Consider the following 15,353-nt stretch of genomic DNA (forward strand, 5'->3'; position numbering starts at 1 on the left):
CTGGATAAAATGCCCCCACCCAGGGAGGGAGGTGGACCATGGATGACTAAATTTTGCCAATATACACTATGGCACAAGTTAGCTATGGGCGATTGGAGAGCATTATTGGGCAAGCAATTGAATATGTGGGAAATACAGCAGATTGAAGCGTCTGCGGAGACCACCTTACTACCTGATTCGGAACCGTTTGTGCAGCATGCCACCTGTGTGGGAAGGGCAATGAGGGATAGATTACCGATTCCACCAGGAGCGATGCACTCACTCACCTTCACAATGAAGGAGGGTGAGGATATGCCTGCCTTCTTGGCTCGGTGTAAGGGCACGTAGACAGATACTGCGGGGAGCTATCCAGGGTCGGGTCAGCTACAGACCACGTTATTTAGGAATGCCGTTATGGTAGGGATGCCTGAGGAAGTAAAAGAGGCAATGGAGAGTAATCCTGATATCCCAGGTTGTTCTACAGAACAGTGGGAGAAACACTTGACGCACCACATGAAGCGTTACAGGACGAAACAGGATGAAGATAAACAGAGTGAGCTCAAGTGCAGTTGCTGAAGTTACAGCTCGATGAGGCTACAAGGAAGGCCTCCCAAAAGACGACTAATCAGATGATTCAGGGGCCGTCGCCACAAAACAACCTACCGAATCTAGACCCAACACCTGATTGGATGCCACCCTACCCCCATAAGGGGGCAGGCCTATAGGTGTTTCAGGAGGAATGCGTGGTAGAGGAAGGGGCCGCGGAGGACCAAGAGTTCAGCCACCCAACACCTGTTTTGAATGTGGCCAACCCGGGCATTGGAGAAGGAATTGTGGGGACTCCAGGGAGGCCAGGGATTGATCCGAGGACAATATGTCCGCTCAAGTCAGCCTCTTTTTCAACAGGCTGCTCAGCCTTACCAAGCCCCAAATGCAGCTGCAGCCCTGGTGCAAGGACAGTACCCCAGACTATGCCGGAAGGGCAGGGGTACGAATATTGACGGGGCCAAAGAATCTAGGGGTATGTGGGGTTGGCAGACCCCAAATGCAAATGAGGGTAATGGACAAGAATCTGTCTTTTTGGTTGACACGGGTGCAAGATTTTCTACCATCACTTGTGATATACCTCGGTCAAACATGTCATCCTCCAGCGTCCAGTTAGTAAGGTTCTCGGGTAAACCAGAAAATCTGCCTTTGACATCGCCACTGATCACATCAGTGGCCGGACAGACCTTTCGTCACCGGTATATTTCATTACCTGCATGCCCTGTGAATCTGATGGGCCGTGACTTGCTGGTGAGATGTGGGGTCTCGGTTCTGTGCGGACCAGACAGGCTGGTAGTGACCTTTCCAAATGACTGTTCTGTAAACTGTTCTATGACAATGATTCACTCTGGATCCCAAATGATGCTATCACCAGACACATCACCAATGGCAGAAGGGCAGTGGGCAGATATATACTGGTGACTCCTCGAACCCGAAAACAGGCAGAACAACAGTATATAGTCTTTATACAGCCAATAGCGACCCTGGGTTCAGATGCTGCATCCCTATGCTCCTCCTGCAGATCCCCTTCATGTAACCCTGTATTATGATAGAGATGATAATGACATCTATCAGCATGCATTCTATCAGCACTTGGAAGGGACTCAATGGGATATTTCCTCTAGTTGTATTCTCATAAGGAAAGAAGTTGTGGCGGGTGTTGTGGAACTGACTGCAGAACAGTTGGAATGGTATGAGATGTCTGAAGAAGCTATCCCTCATGGCACATTAGCCGTGCATGCTAAATATCAGGCCAAGGATCTGGGACCTATGTCCAAATGTTTGATGGCGCTAACTGATTGGGTTTGGACTCAGATACCCGGTTTACAATATTCACCATCAGAGGAAGCCTACAGAATTATGTATAGGACAACTAACAAGGTACTGCTGGAACAGAGGCAGATTGAAAGGTTTCACGGCAGGGAGAAAACAGACCATCCACAGGCTGCAGCGATGCTTGACACTCTACCAGATACCTTGTGGTCAGCAGGTTCAACGGACGTTGGTCACTGCAAACACGTCACACCAATCACATTCGATTTAATAGACCACACTCCAATTTGGCAGAGACAATACTCACACAAACCAGAGGCTGAAGCCGGCATTGCCAACACAATTGAAGGATTGTTAGCAGCAGGGGTGCTAGAACCCTCCCAGTCAGCCTGGAACATTCCTATCTTACCTGTAGAGAAGCAGAATACAGGTACACATAGGATGGCGCATGATCTTAGACAGATCAATAGTGTCGTTTCTACTCCAACAGTTCCAGTTCCAAACCCCTACACTGCGATGTCTGTGCTGACCCCTGACCATAAGTGATTCTCGTGCATTGATCTGGCCAATGCGTTTTTCTGTTTGCCCCTAGCTGATCATTTGAGGGACATTTTTTCGTTCACCTATAAAGGCCAACAACTACGTTATACAAGGGTCCCTCAAGGGTTCGTTTTGTCACCTGGGGTGTTTAATCAGGTACTGAAACAGCAGCTGAAGGACCTGACGCTCCCAAAGGGGGTGATATTGATCCAGTATGTGGATGACATTCTTTTGGCGGCACCCGACCATGTTTCTTGTCTGGCAGCCACAAAGACGTTGCTGCTTCTCATGTATAAAGTCGGTTTCAAAGTCTCACGGGCTAAATTGCAATGCTGCAGACAAACGGTGTCTTTTCTGGGTAGAGTTATTTCCGCTAAGGGAACAGGTGTGTCTCCTTCTCATAGATCCTCCATTCTGCATCATACCAAACCAGTCACTGTAAAAGACATACTCTCGTTTCGTGGGTTGGCAGGGTACAGTAGACAATTCATTGCATCATATGGGGAGCTCACTTTCCATCTCAGGGCCATGGTAAATGAACAAGGCATGAGAAATTTGTCGACCCATTTGCAGTGGACCACGGAGGCAGACAAAAGTTTCATATCTCTTAAACAGGCCCTAACGAGGGCTGTTGATTTAGCGGTCCCGGATTACAAAGAGCCATTTTTCCTCGATATTTCTGAAAAATTACGCACAATAAATGGTGTTCCTTTTCAGAAAAAAGCGGGAGGCAGGCAGGTGCTGATGTATGTAAGTGTTACTCTTGACCCAATAGAGGACAAACACCCGCCATGTACAAGTCATGCAGCAGGGGTAGCAAAAATTCTCCAAAAGGTAGCACATATAGTCATGGGCCATTCACTAACGGTACTGACGACACACAGTATAGTGGCCTATGTGAACTCAACAGCCTTTACAATGACATCACTGCGGCAAACCAGGTTAGAGAAAATCCTGAATGCACCACATATAACTTTCACACACGAAGGAATTAACATGGCTGACAACATGGGAGAAGGAGAGCCACACATGTGTGAGGAAAGGATACAGAGAGACGTCAAAGTTAGGGCAGACTTACAGGCAATTCCACTAGTAGACCCAGAAGAAGTGCTGTTCACAGATGGTTGCTGTTACAGACATCCAACTGAAGAACATAAAGCAGCCTATGCAGTGGTGTGACAGACAAGTGAGGGATTCGAGGAAGTGTTGACAGGAAAAGTGACAGGCAAAGAATCAGCCCAGTTGGCTGAACTACAGGCAATGATTGCTGCGTTAGAATGGTCAGAGGGAAAAAAGAGTAAATATCTACACCGACTCTGCATATGTGGCAGGGGCTATACAGGTATAACTCAGTCAATGGATTAGAGCAGGATTCTTAACAGCAGCAAAAACCCCAATTAAACATGAAAAAGATATGAAAAGATTAGCGAAGGCCCTAATGAAACCTGCAGAAGTGGCGGTGGTCAAGTGTAGAGGACATGATAAAGCAGACACAGTAGTAGCGAAGGGCAATCAGGAAGCAGGCTCAGCAGCAAAGAAAGCAGCAGGGTATACAGCACAGTATATAATGATCCAAAAGGAGAGAACAGTGTATGACCTGCTGCCTGTCTGCGATGCAAATGTGTTAATCAAAGAGCAGCAGAAAGCCTCTCCTCATGAACTGACAGTTTGGAGAGAGAGAGAGGGGCCACAGAGTCAGAAGGGATTTGGAGGTCACCGGACGGTAGACCAGTCCTACCCCCAGGTTTGATAGCTTCCATGCTCCAGGAAGCTCATGGGTTGACACATTGTGGAAAAACACAGATGTAGAGGTATCTGACACATTGGTGGCATCCGTTCTTGCCAGCAACGATTGAAAATTATATCAGGGAATGTAGAATGTATACAGAATACAATGTGAGACCAACAGTGAAACCACATGAGGGAAAATTCCCTCTTCCAAGAATGCCAGGTCAGGAAATAGTGATCGACTACACTGACATGATAGAGAGAGTAAATGGATACTGGTACCTTTTGGTAGCATACACTGGTTGGCCAGAAGCGATACCTGCAAAAAAGGAAGACGCAAAGACAGTGATCAAATTCTTGATAAACCAATACATTCCAATGCATGGGGTTCCAAAGAGAGTCAGGTCAGATAATGGCACACATTTCAAGAACAAAGACCTGCAAGAAGTTGAAGCAGCTTTAGGACTGAAACATGCGTTTGGAACAGTGTACCATCCTCAGTCACAGGGAAAAGTAGAAAGAATGAATCAGTCCATAAAAGGAAAAATAGGAAAAGTGTGTGCCCAAACAAAGTTAAGTTGGGTGGAGGCCCTATCCTTAGCTTTACTGTCCATTAGAAGTTCAGTAAACTCCATCACAGGGTTTACCCCGTACGAGCTAACAACAGGGCAGCAGTTCCCGGGACCAGGAGCTGGAATACAGATGTTAGAAGGAGGAGGAGCCTCTCTAAGGTACAAACCTTACTCTGACCAACTAATCAGCTTTCTCCAAACAGGTTGGATCGGCAAAGGGGTCCTACAGAGCCAGCTGCCATCTACCACCGATTGGGTCCTGTTGAAAGTCATCAAACGGAAATGGTCAGAGCCAAGGTGGACAGGACCTTATAAGGTCGTGGAGAGGACATCTCATGCGGTCAGACTACAGGGGAAAGGAGACAGCTGGTACCATTGGAGTCAGTGTGCAGTCATGGAACCGCCAGCGAGAACTCTAGAACAGATAAGAACAGAAAAAGAGTAGAAGGGTCTTAAATTTGTAACTCTTGCAGGATGAGGGTTCTGGAAAAAGGAGGAGAGGTTCTCAAGATCTCTAAGGAAGGGTTTTTCTGGTGAGCAAAAGTGAGGACAGGACCGGAACACAAGAAGAATTTGTTTAAAATATATAGGAAGGTTATGTAACAGATATAATGTTTATCTTTGTAAGAAGCCCACACTATCCTCGGCTGTTGAGGTTGGGAGTTTTTACTATTCTTTTATGTATAAGTGTTATGCCGCTGTTAATAGGGGTATTAACCACGAGGGACAAACACACAGGCGAGGGAGAAATTCCCAGGTACAAAAGAGCAATAGGGCATGAGGTGGACAAATGTTTAAGGGAGGCGGGGAGCCAGGTACACATCAGACATGATAAAAGCCATGGTATAACATACCAGTTTGACTTATGCGAAGTAATTGACTATGGCCACAATCCAGGGAGCTGGAGAGGGTATGATGTATACCTTTGCATGCATACCAATTACTATAGATGGTGCCCGACGTGGCATCATGTACTAACATGGACTGGGGTAAGATGGATGCCCAAGAAGTCGCCATCCTCAGATAATAGATGGAAGGCTTGATACCATGTGAGCCTCACCAGGGGGCAACTCGATCATTCCTCAGAGATAAAAAATCCACTTTTGTTAACCCTGACAGGATTCACCATTAGCCCTGGTCCCGAAGAAGTTCGGAATCAGTGCGAAATCGATGATAACAGCTTTTACTTTGTAATAGGTGTAGATCAATTAGGAAAGGATACCATGGGACTAGTGAAGGTAACCTTGGTGGATCCTCCTATGCACCAGCCGAAAACCGAAAGCACAACAAGCGTGGAGTTAGAACAAAGTTCAGGAGTTGTGGTGATAGATTGCAATAACATTACAAGAGATGACATTATTAGACTAGCTACCGGATATGGTTATAGGAACACCTGGCTGGACTGGATGACAGCTACCACAACCTCAATGAATATGAGTAATTGCGTCGCGTGCTCCTCGGCTAGGCCAACCCTATTTACTACCCCAGCCCCATTGTTCCCTAATATAGACCCAGCAGGATTTCACTGCATGATGGCCCTCACCATGCAGGCAGACCCTCCAAATTGTACCATCTTAAGTGTTATTTTCCCACCTGTAAAGAATTCCACGTTACCTCCAGTGTTTACCCCAAGGGCCAACGATTACACTTGTTTCACTCGGAGTTCTAATACAATCTTGGGAGACATGCCCGCTGACTGGTGTCAGGACACTATTGATGTAACCGGCTGGCAGAATGCTAGCTCATTGGTTTGGGCCAGAGCTGATCTTTTTTGATACTGTGGAGATAGATCACTCCATGTTAGTCTACCTCCAGATTGGTCTGGAACCTGTGCAATGGTCCGGCTAGGGGTACCTTTATTCCTCTTAGGAGAATGACAAAAGGGAATAAATCCGCATGTACGAACATGCAGGGATTTGTTTGATGCCACATCTGGCTCATCCACTTACATAGATGGGTGTTCCCCGTGGTGTACCTGATGAATATAAATTGGCAGACCAGATAGCAGCAGGATTTGAGAATCTCCCAATTATCGGTGCTCTATTCCCAGTCACGCCGAATAAAAACGTCGACCGAATTAATTATGTACATTACAATGTACTCAGGCTAGCCAATAGAACTAGAGATGCGGTGGTGGGACTTTCTGAACAATTGGCAGCGACCTCATTGATGACAGTACAAAATAGATATGTTGTTAGCAGAAAAGGGGGGAGTGTGCTCTATGTTTGGAGATCAATGTTGTACGTTCATCCCCAACAATACAGCACCTGATGGCTCAGTAACCAGAGCCCTGGAAGGAGTAAGAATCTTGTCTGAAGAAATGCATGAACATTCAGGTATTGACAACCCTCTAGGAGGCATTTTCGACACATGGTTTGGGAAATGGAAAGGATTAATTGTGTCTGTGTTTATGTCCCTCGTTGGTCTGATCATTGTGTTAGTGTTGTGTAGATGTTGTTGTATCCCCTGCATTAGGTCTTTGTTGAACAGGGTAATTATTACAGCAATTGAAGGGAAGGCTGCTCCGCCCTACCAGATGTCACAGATGGAGATGGAAACCATGGTTCTGGCAAGAAGGGAAGCCTATGCATCGGAGAGCAAATGTGATGTATAAAACTGGTTTGTTGGTCTCATTTTCATGAGACCAAAAGGGGGACTTGTAAATATATGGCTGGCTGCGAGTGTAAATATACTCGGCCTTCGGACACCTTTGGGGATGCTCCGTTATGCACGTGCGCAGGAGGAAGCCACGTAGTACTCCGTTTCGCAGGCAAAACAAGGTCACGTGGTGTGCTGTTTCATGTGCAAGGAAGTCACGTGGTACTCCGTTTCGCGGGCAAAACAAGGTCACGTGGTGTGCTGTTTCGCGTGCAAGGAAGTCACGTGGTACTCCGTTTCGCGGGCAAAACAAGGTCACGTAGGGTTGGACATCCGGGAAGGCAAGGAGGTGGAGAATGGAGTCAGATCAACAGCCAATCAGAAGATAATCCCACCTCAGTGATTGCATGACGTTTTTTATTTTATATAAAAAGACTGGGTCAGGGACAGGAAGGTGTGATACTTTCTGAACTGACACACTATATAGTTTGTCAGGGACAGAAAGGTCTAGACCCAGAGCTCTGTATGCTTTATCCATTTACTCCTAAAATAAAATAAGAGTGTGAGACCGAATATCTTCTCCTGTTGCTTCATTTAAAGAACACGCAGGACTGGGCTCACACATAGAAGTCAGTTGGTAGATTGAGCCAAAGTCTGACACCTGACATACATGTGTTAAGAAGAAGTCGAAAGAGTGTATGGTCACTTTAAGATAGTAAGTGTTTTCTGAGTTTTAAAGTAAAGTACTGCCACAGCTGTCAGAATACAAAACTGCTAAGAGACGGCTGTTCCAAAATAGATACATATATCAATTGGCTTTTAAATGGATACCTGCATTCTGGTTGCTGTTTTGATGACGATTCAAATATAACCAATTAATTTAAATTATGGCCAGGATACCAAAACCCAATTGAGTTTGAATGTATTGTATTGACAACATTGGACCAATGAGAAGGAATGATGTTGGGGGCTTTAAAATGAGGGAATTTTGAAAATTAGTCAGAACAACTGCCTATCGAACCAGAGAGCAACTATCGTAGAGCCAAAGAGCAAACACCATCTGAAAAATAAACATCTTGATCTGAATAAACTTCTGAAGGCAATATTTATCAAAAGGTACCTTTTCCTGTAAAAGCAGTAAAAACTAGGAAGACAGCAGAATCAAAAGACTGGAAGGAAGACAGCATAAGAGAATGAGAAATTAAGTTAATGTAATGTTTTTGTGTTATTGGAACAGCACATTAATAGAATTGTGTTCAGCTAAGGGGTAGTGGTTAGTTAGGGAAAGAGTGTTCAGTTTGTTAATAGTTTTGGTAACTGTTCCCTGTTGGAGGTGAAATAATTAAACTGTTACTTATTTATACAGTGGAAATCAAAGATCTTCTTTTGTTCACACCTTTTTAACAGATTACAAGAAGAGGTGAACTTTTCTGGGTGTTTGGTTTTAATTAGCAGAGAGATTCATTCTCCACTTTGTGACAGTTTGGAGGCTTGTCGTCCGGGATTTGGACAGGTTTAGACGGATCTGGACTGACAAGTTTCAGGATCTGGACGGATTTGAACATATTTGGAGTACAAAAGGTCCCAGCAGATTTAAACACACTTGGCGATTAGTATCGTAGATCTTTAAACAAAACTTAAGCGAGAAAAATCTGTTAAATTTCAGCTACTTGTAATTGGTTAGAATAAAAAAGTGAGAGAAATGTCATTTTCAGTTATTAAATGGTTTCTGAGGGTGGAAGAAGTGATTTTGGGAGGTTTACGAAAGGTGAGTAAGGAAAACCAGCTGCAATTGGCAGACAAGCTGAAGCTGGAGTTGTCGGTGTTATTCCTGAAATAGCTAAATATTTAAATGTGCTGGAAAGGCCATTAGAATATTTGGAAATGGCTAAAATTCAATTGTAAATGAAGCAGCTTGAGCTAGAGGAGAATGAAAGGGAGAAAATGTTCTTAGCGGAGCAGAGAGAAGAAGTGACAGAGAGAAGAAAGAGAAAGAGAGAGTTTGAATTTCAAAGTTGCAAATTAGTCAGGAAAATCAATTTAACAGGATGGAGATAAAGAGAGAAGGTAGGGATGTATACAAATATGTTAAAATACTGCCACATTTAATTGAGAAAGATGTCGAAGCCTTTTTTACTTCATTTGAAAAATGAGCTCGGCAGATGGAGTGGCCAGAGAAATTGTGGGCAATGCTAGTTTAGACTAAGCTGGTAGGCTGGGCTGGTGAGGTATTTGCAGCACTGTCCGATGAGGAGTCAAGAGACTATGCAGATGTAAAACAGGCTATTTTGTGTGCTTATGAATCGGTACCAGAAGTATATAGACAGCGGTTCAGAAACATAAAGGAGGAACCAGATCAGACCTATGTTGAATTCAAAAGAATTAAACGTAGCAATTTTGATAGATGGGTGCAGGCCTTAAAAATACTCAAGATATACAAGGCACGAAGAGAGATTATTCTGCTGGAGGAGTTTAAAAACTCATTTGCAGAATTTAGGTGGATGAACTAAAGTTCAAGAAGTGAGAAGAGATGCAGAGAGGGCAGATGAATCTGCATCCGGTGACGGGTAGAAATTGGGAGGAGGGGAGATCCTTCACAACAGAACAAAGAGTAGATCATACTGGGAATAGTTTACCACAGGTGGCAAAGGAAACCCAAGAGGGTGAAAAGGAGGTGAAATGCCTCAGGTGTTTTCACTGTGATGAAGTGGGGCACATAAAATTACAGTGTTGCAGGTTTAAGAAACGCACTGGGAAAAGGTGTCTTCACTGTCATCACGTGGGACACATAAAGTATTAGTTAAAGAAAGGCACTGGGGGAAAAGAGGTGGTCAAAGAGGCTAAGCCAATGGGATTAGTGGAAATCGTAAAGGGAACCACAAGAGAAATCAAGGAGTTGCAGGAGAGTGCATAGCCTAGGCATGGGCTGGGTATTGAGTTAGTACCCAATCTCTATAAAGACTTCATCTCTATGGGTAAAGTTTACTCAGGAGGAGAAGAGAAAGAAGTTTCAATTTTAAGAGATACGGGATCTGGTCAGTCTCTAATAGTAAGAGATGAAGCAGGAGTTGAGGGAGCATGAGCCAGGGGGCAACTGGGAAGGTAAATTAGAATATTAAATACTTACCTCGTGAATCAGCAGCCTCCATTTCAGCAGCGGGAGTCAAGAAAGCTCAAGCCGGGGGCAGTCAGGAAGGTAAATTAGAATATTAAATACTTACCTCGCTGAACAGGAGTGGAGGCGCTTTACGGAACTGGAGCTGGATAGACTTCGGATTATTGAAGAGGCTGAGGAGGTGATAGAGAGGAGTTATAGGGAGGTAGTTAAACCTACATTCCAGGATAAATGTAGCTGGGTGACTATCAGGAGAGGGAAATGGAATAGGCAGTCACTGCAGGGACCTCCTGTGGCCATTCCTCTCAATAATAAATATACCGCTTTGAATACTATTTGGCAGGGGGGTCTCTGGCTCTGAGCCTGGCTCCTTGGCTCAGAAGGGAAGTGGAGAGAATGGGAGAGTGACACTCATAGGAGATTCAATGGTTAGAGGAACAGACAGGAGATTCTGTGGTTGCGAACGAGACTTCCAGATGGCATGTTGCCTCCCAGGTGCCAGGGTCAGAGAGAGCTTGGATCGAGTGTACAGGATTCTTAAGGGGGGAGGGGGAGCAGTCAGAAGCTGTGGTACACATCGGTACCAATGACATAGGGCTAAGGACCTGAAAAGTGAACGTAGGGAGTGATGTTGAAAGCTAAAAGGCAGGATGAGCAGAGTAGTAATCTCAAGATGGCTACCGGTGCCATGAGCTAGTGAGACGAGGAACAGAGAGTGAATGCAGATGAACACATGGCTGCAGAGCTGGTATAGGAGGGAGGGCTTCAGATATGTGGATCATTGGGATACCATCTGGGGAAGGAACACAGTTTGCACTTGAACTGAAGGGCACCAATATCCTGGGTGGGAGGTTTGCTAGAGCTTTTTGGGAGGTTTGGCAGGGGGATGGGAACCGGAGCTATGGATCAGAGGATAGGTAACTGGTGAACAGGCAGAGAGTCTGTGAGGAAGGATAGACAGTTGATCGGGCAAAGTTGCATTCAGTGTGTTGGGTTCAATTGTGTCTATTTTAACACAAAAAGTGTCAGGAGTAAGGGTGATGCACTTAGAGCATGGATCAGTACTTGGTCCTATGATGTTGTGGCCATACAGAGACTTGGATATCAGAGGGTCAGGAATGATTGTGGATGTTCTGGGGTTTAGATGTTTCAAAAGGATTAGGGAGCAAAGTAAAAGAGGTGATAGAGTGGCATTGCAATTAGAGGATAGCATAACAACTGCAGAAAGGGAGGTCTTTGAGGAGCTTTTGTCTACTGAGTCATTATGGGTGAAAATCAGAAACAGGAAAGGAGCAGTCACTTTATTGGGAATTTTCTTTAGACCCAGTAGCAACAGAGACAGAGGAGTAGATTAGGAGGCAGATTTTGGAAAGGTGCAGAAATAACAGGGTTGTCGTCATGGCTGACTTCAACTACCCTAATATTGATTGGAACTTCCTTAGTACAAATAGTTTGGATGGAGCAGATTTTGTCTGGTGTGTCCAGGGAGGATCCCTGACTCAATATGTAGAGAGGCCGATTACAGGGGAGGCCAAATTGGATTTGGTGCTCAGCAACAAACCAAGTCATGTGTCAGATCTCTCAGTGGAACAGCATTTTGGTGATAATGATCACAACTCCCTGACCTTTACTATAGTCATGGAGGAGGATAGGAGCAGACTGTATGGGAAAGTATTTAATTAGGGGGAAGGGGAATTACAATGCTATTAGGCAAGAACGGTGGAGCATAAATTGGGAGCAGATTTTCTCAGGGAAATTGCAAGACAGAAATGTAGAGGTTGTTTTGGGAGCACTTGCTGTGAGTTCTGGATAGGTTTGTCCCGCTGAGGCAAGGAAGGGATGGCAAGGTGAGGGAACCATGGATGACAAGAGATGTGGAACATCTAGTCAAAAGGAAGAAGGAAGCTCACTTAAGGTTGAGGAAGCAAGGATCAGACAGGACTCGAGGGTTACAACGTAGCCAGGAAGAAACTGAAAAATGGAATTAGGAGAGCTAGAATGGGGCATGAAAAGGCCTTAGCAGGTAGAATTAAGGAAAACCTCAAGACATTTTACACTTACGTGAGAAACAAGAGGATGCCCAGAGTGAAGGTAGGGCTGATCAGGGATAGTGGTGGGAAATTGTGCCTAGAGTCGGGGGAGGTCCTTAATGAATACTTTGCTTCAGTATTCAGTAGTGAGAGGGAACTTATCGTTTGTAAGGACAGCGAGAAACAGGCTGATGTACTCAAACAGGTTAATGTTAAAAAGGAGAATGTGCTGGAAATGTTGAAAAACATGAGGATAGATAAGTCCCTTCCTGGTGCCAGGGTTAAAGACATCACAGACAGAGTGCAGGAAATCCTCAAGGACGAAGGTGAAGAGCCAGAGGTGGTGGTACATGTCGGCACAAATGATGTCGGGAAGAAGAGGAGGAACATACTACAGCGGGACTTCAGAGAACTAGGAAGAAGGCTGAAAAGCAGGGCGTCCAGGGTGGTTATCTCCGGTTTGCTTCAAGTTCCTCGGGCTGGTGAGGTCAGGAACATGGAGATAATGGACTTGAACGCGTGGCTGGGGAACTGGTACAGGAAGCAAGGATTTAAATTCTTGGGTCACTGGGGTATGTTTTGTGGTAAGCATAAATTATACAAGATAGACAGTTTGCACCTTAATAGGTTGGGGACCAGCATTCTGGCAGGCAGGTTTGCTACTGCAACACAGCTACGTTTAAACTAAGTAGCGGAGGGGGAGGGGACAAACTGGATGTTTAAGAAGGAAATTGAAGGGAAAGTTAGAACAAGGGAAGTCAAGAAAGACAACTGTATCAATGAGGCAGAAAACTCAAAAAGGGATCATGCTGTAAGGTTGAGTGAAATAGGAGTTGATGGGAAGGGTGAAGGCAGTAACAAATTAAAAATACTATATATGAATGCACGAAGCATTAGAAATAAGATGGATGAGCTTGAGGCTCTTTTGGAAATTGGCAGATACGATATTGTGGGGATAACTGAGACGTGGCTTCAAGTGGACAGGGCCTGGGAAATGAATATTCAAGGCTACACGTGCTATCGTAAGGACAAACTGACAGGCAGAGGGGGGTGGGGTGGCCAGGTTGGGAAGGGATGATATTCAGTCCCTTACGTGGGGGGACCTAGAATCAGTGGATCAGTATGGATAGAGCTGAGAAATTCAAAGGGTAAAAAGACCCTCTTGGGAGTTATCTTCAGGCCCCCAAACAGTAGTCTGGATGTTGGATGTAAGTTGAATCAGGAGCAGAAATTGGCCTGTCGCAAAGATGTTACTACAGTTGTGATGGGGGATTTCAACATGCAGGTAGACTGGGAGAATCAGGATGGTATCGGACCTCAAGAAAGAGACTTTGTGGAATGCCTCCGAGGTGGATTCTTAGAACAGCTGGTGCTGGAGCCTACCAGGGAGAAGGCAATTCTGGATCTGGTATTGTGCAACGAACCAGGATTGATCAGGGACCTCGAAGTGAAGGAGCCATTGGGAAGTAGTGACCATAATACAATAAGCTTCAATCTGCAATTTGAGAGGGAGAGGGTACAATCGGAAGTGACAATTTTTCAGTTGAATAAAGGGAACTATGGAGCTATGAGGGAGGACCTGGCCAAAGTTCAGTGGTGCAGTACCTTAGTAGGGGTGACAGTGGAGGAACAATGGCGGATATTTCTGTGTATAATGCAGAAGTTGCAGGATCAGTTCATTCCAAAAAGGAAGAAAGATCCTAGGAGGAGGCATGGGTGGCTGTAGCTGACGAGGGAAGTTAGGAAACATATAAAGTCAAAAGAGAAAAAGTATAACATAGCAAAGATAAGTGGGAAAACGGAGGACTGGGAAGCTTTTAAAGAACTACAGAGGATTACTAAGAAGGAAATACGCAGAGAAAAAATGAGGTACAAAGGTAAACTGGCCAAAAATATAAAGGAGGATAGTAAAAGCTTTTTTAGGTATGTGAAAGGGAAAAAAATGGTTAAGACTAAAATTGGGCCCTTGAAGACAGAAACAGGGGAATATATTACGGGGAACAAAGAAATGGCAGAAGAGTTGAATTGGTACTTCAGATCTGTGTTCACTGGGGAAGACACAAGCAATCTCCCTGAGGTAACAGTGGCTGAAGGACCTAAACTGAAAGGAATTTATATTTGCCAGGAATTGGTGTTGGAGAGACTGTTAGGTCTGAAGGTTGATAAGTCCCCAGGGCCTGATGATCTACATCCCAGGGTACTGAAGGAGGTGGCTCGAGAAATCGTGGATGCGTTGGTGATTACTTTCCAGAGTTCGATAGATTCGGGATCAGTTCCTGCGGATTAGAGGGTGGCTAATGTTGTACCACTTTTTAAGAAAGGAGCGAGAGAGAAAGCAGGAAATTATAGACCAGTTAGTCTGACCTCAGTGGTGGGAAAGATGCTGGAGTCAATCATAAAGGATGAAATTACGACACATCTGGATAATAGTAACAGGATAGGTCAGAGTCAGCGTGGATTTATGAAGGGGAAATCATGCTTGACTAATCTTCTGGAATTTTTTGAAGATGTAACTCTGAAGATGGATGAGGGAGAACCTGTAGATGTAGTGTACCTGGACTTTCAGAAAGCTTTTGATGAAGTCCCACATAGGAGGTTAGTGAGCAAAATTCGGGCGCATGGTATTGGGGGCAAAGTACTAACTTGGATTGAAAGTTGGTTGGCTGACAGGAAACAAAGAGTAGTGTTAAACGGCTCCATTTCGGAACGGCAGGCAGTGACCAGTGGGGTACTGCAGGGATCAGTACTGGACCGCAGCTTTTACAATATATATTAATGATATAGAAGATGGTATTAGTAATAACATTAGCAAATTTGCTGATGATACAAAGCTGGGTGGCAGGGTAAAATGTGAGGAGGATGTCAGGAAATTACAGGGTGACCTGGACAGGTTAGGTGAGTGGTCAGATGCATGGCAGGTGCAGTTTAATGTGGATAAATGTATGGTTATCCACTTTGGTGGCAAGAACAGGA

At 44.8% G+C, this 15,353-nt stretch overlaps 1 protein-coding gene and 1 long non-coding RNA gene across 4 annotated transcripts in view; one reads left to right on the forward strand and one right to left on the reverse strand.

The window, feature by feature from the left end:
- The window catches only part of ccdc125 (coiled-coil domain containing 125), a 52,524-nt gene extending 44,691 nt beyond the window's left edge, over window positions 1-7,833 (forward strand). The window contains exon 14 of one of the 2 annotated variants that reach the window (XR_011962029.1): window positions 4,841-4,930. Coding sequence is in view for 1 of the 2 variants with exons in the window: in XM_072582246.1 (XP_072438347.1) it covers window positions 4,841-5,082 (242 nt within the window). In the remaining variant the exon portion in view is untranslated. Of the gene's footprint in view, window positions 1-4,840 lie in introns of both variants that reach the window. The other variant, XM_072582246.1, reaches the window with a different exon arrangement.
- The window catches only part of LOC140483751 (uncharacterized), a 56,316-nt gene that overhangs the window by 24,363 nt on the left and 16,600 nt on the right, over window positions 1-15,353 (reverse strand). The window lies entirely within an intron of this gene.

Source organism: Chiloscyllium punctatum, chromosome 2 (assembly GCF_047496795.1).
Source record: "Chiloscyllium punctatum isolate Juve2018m chromosome 2, sChiPun1.3, whole genome shotgun sequence".
NCBI classification, from domain to species: domain Eukaryota; kingdom Metazoa; phylum Chordata; class Chondrichthyes; order Orectolobiformes; family Hemiscylliidae; genus Chiloscyllium; species Chiloscyllium punctatum.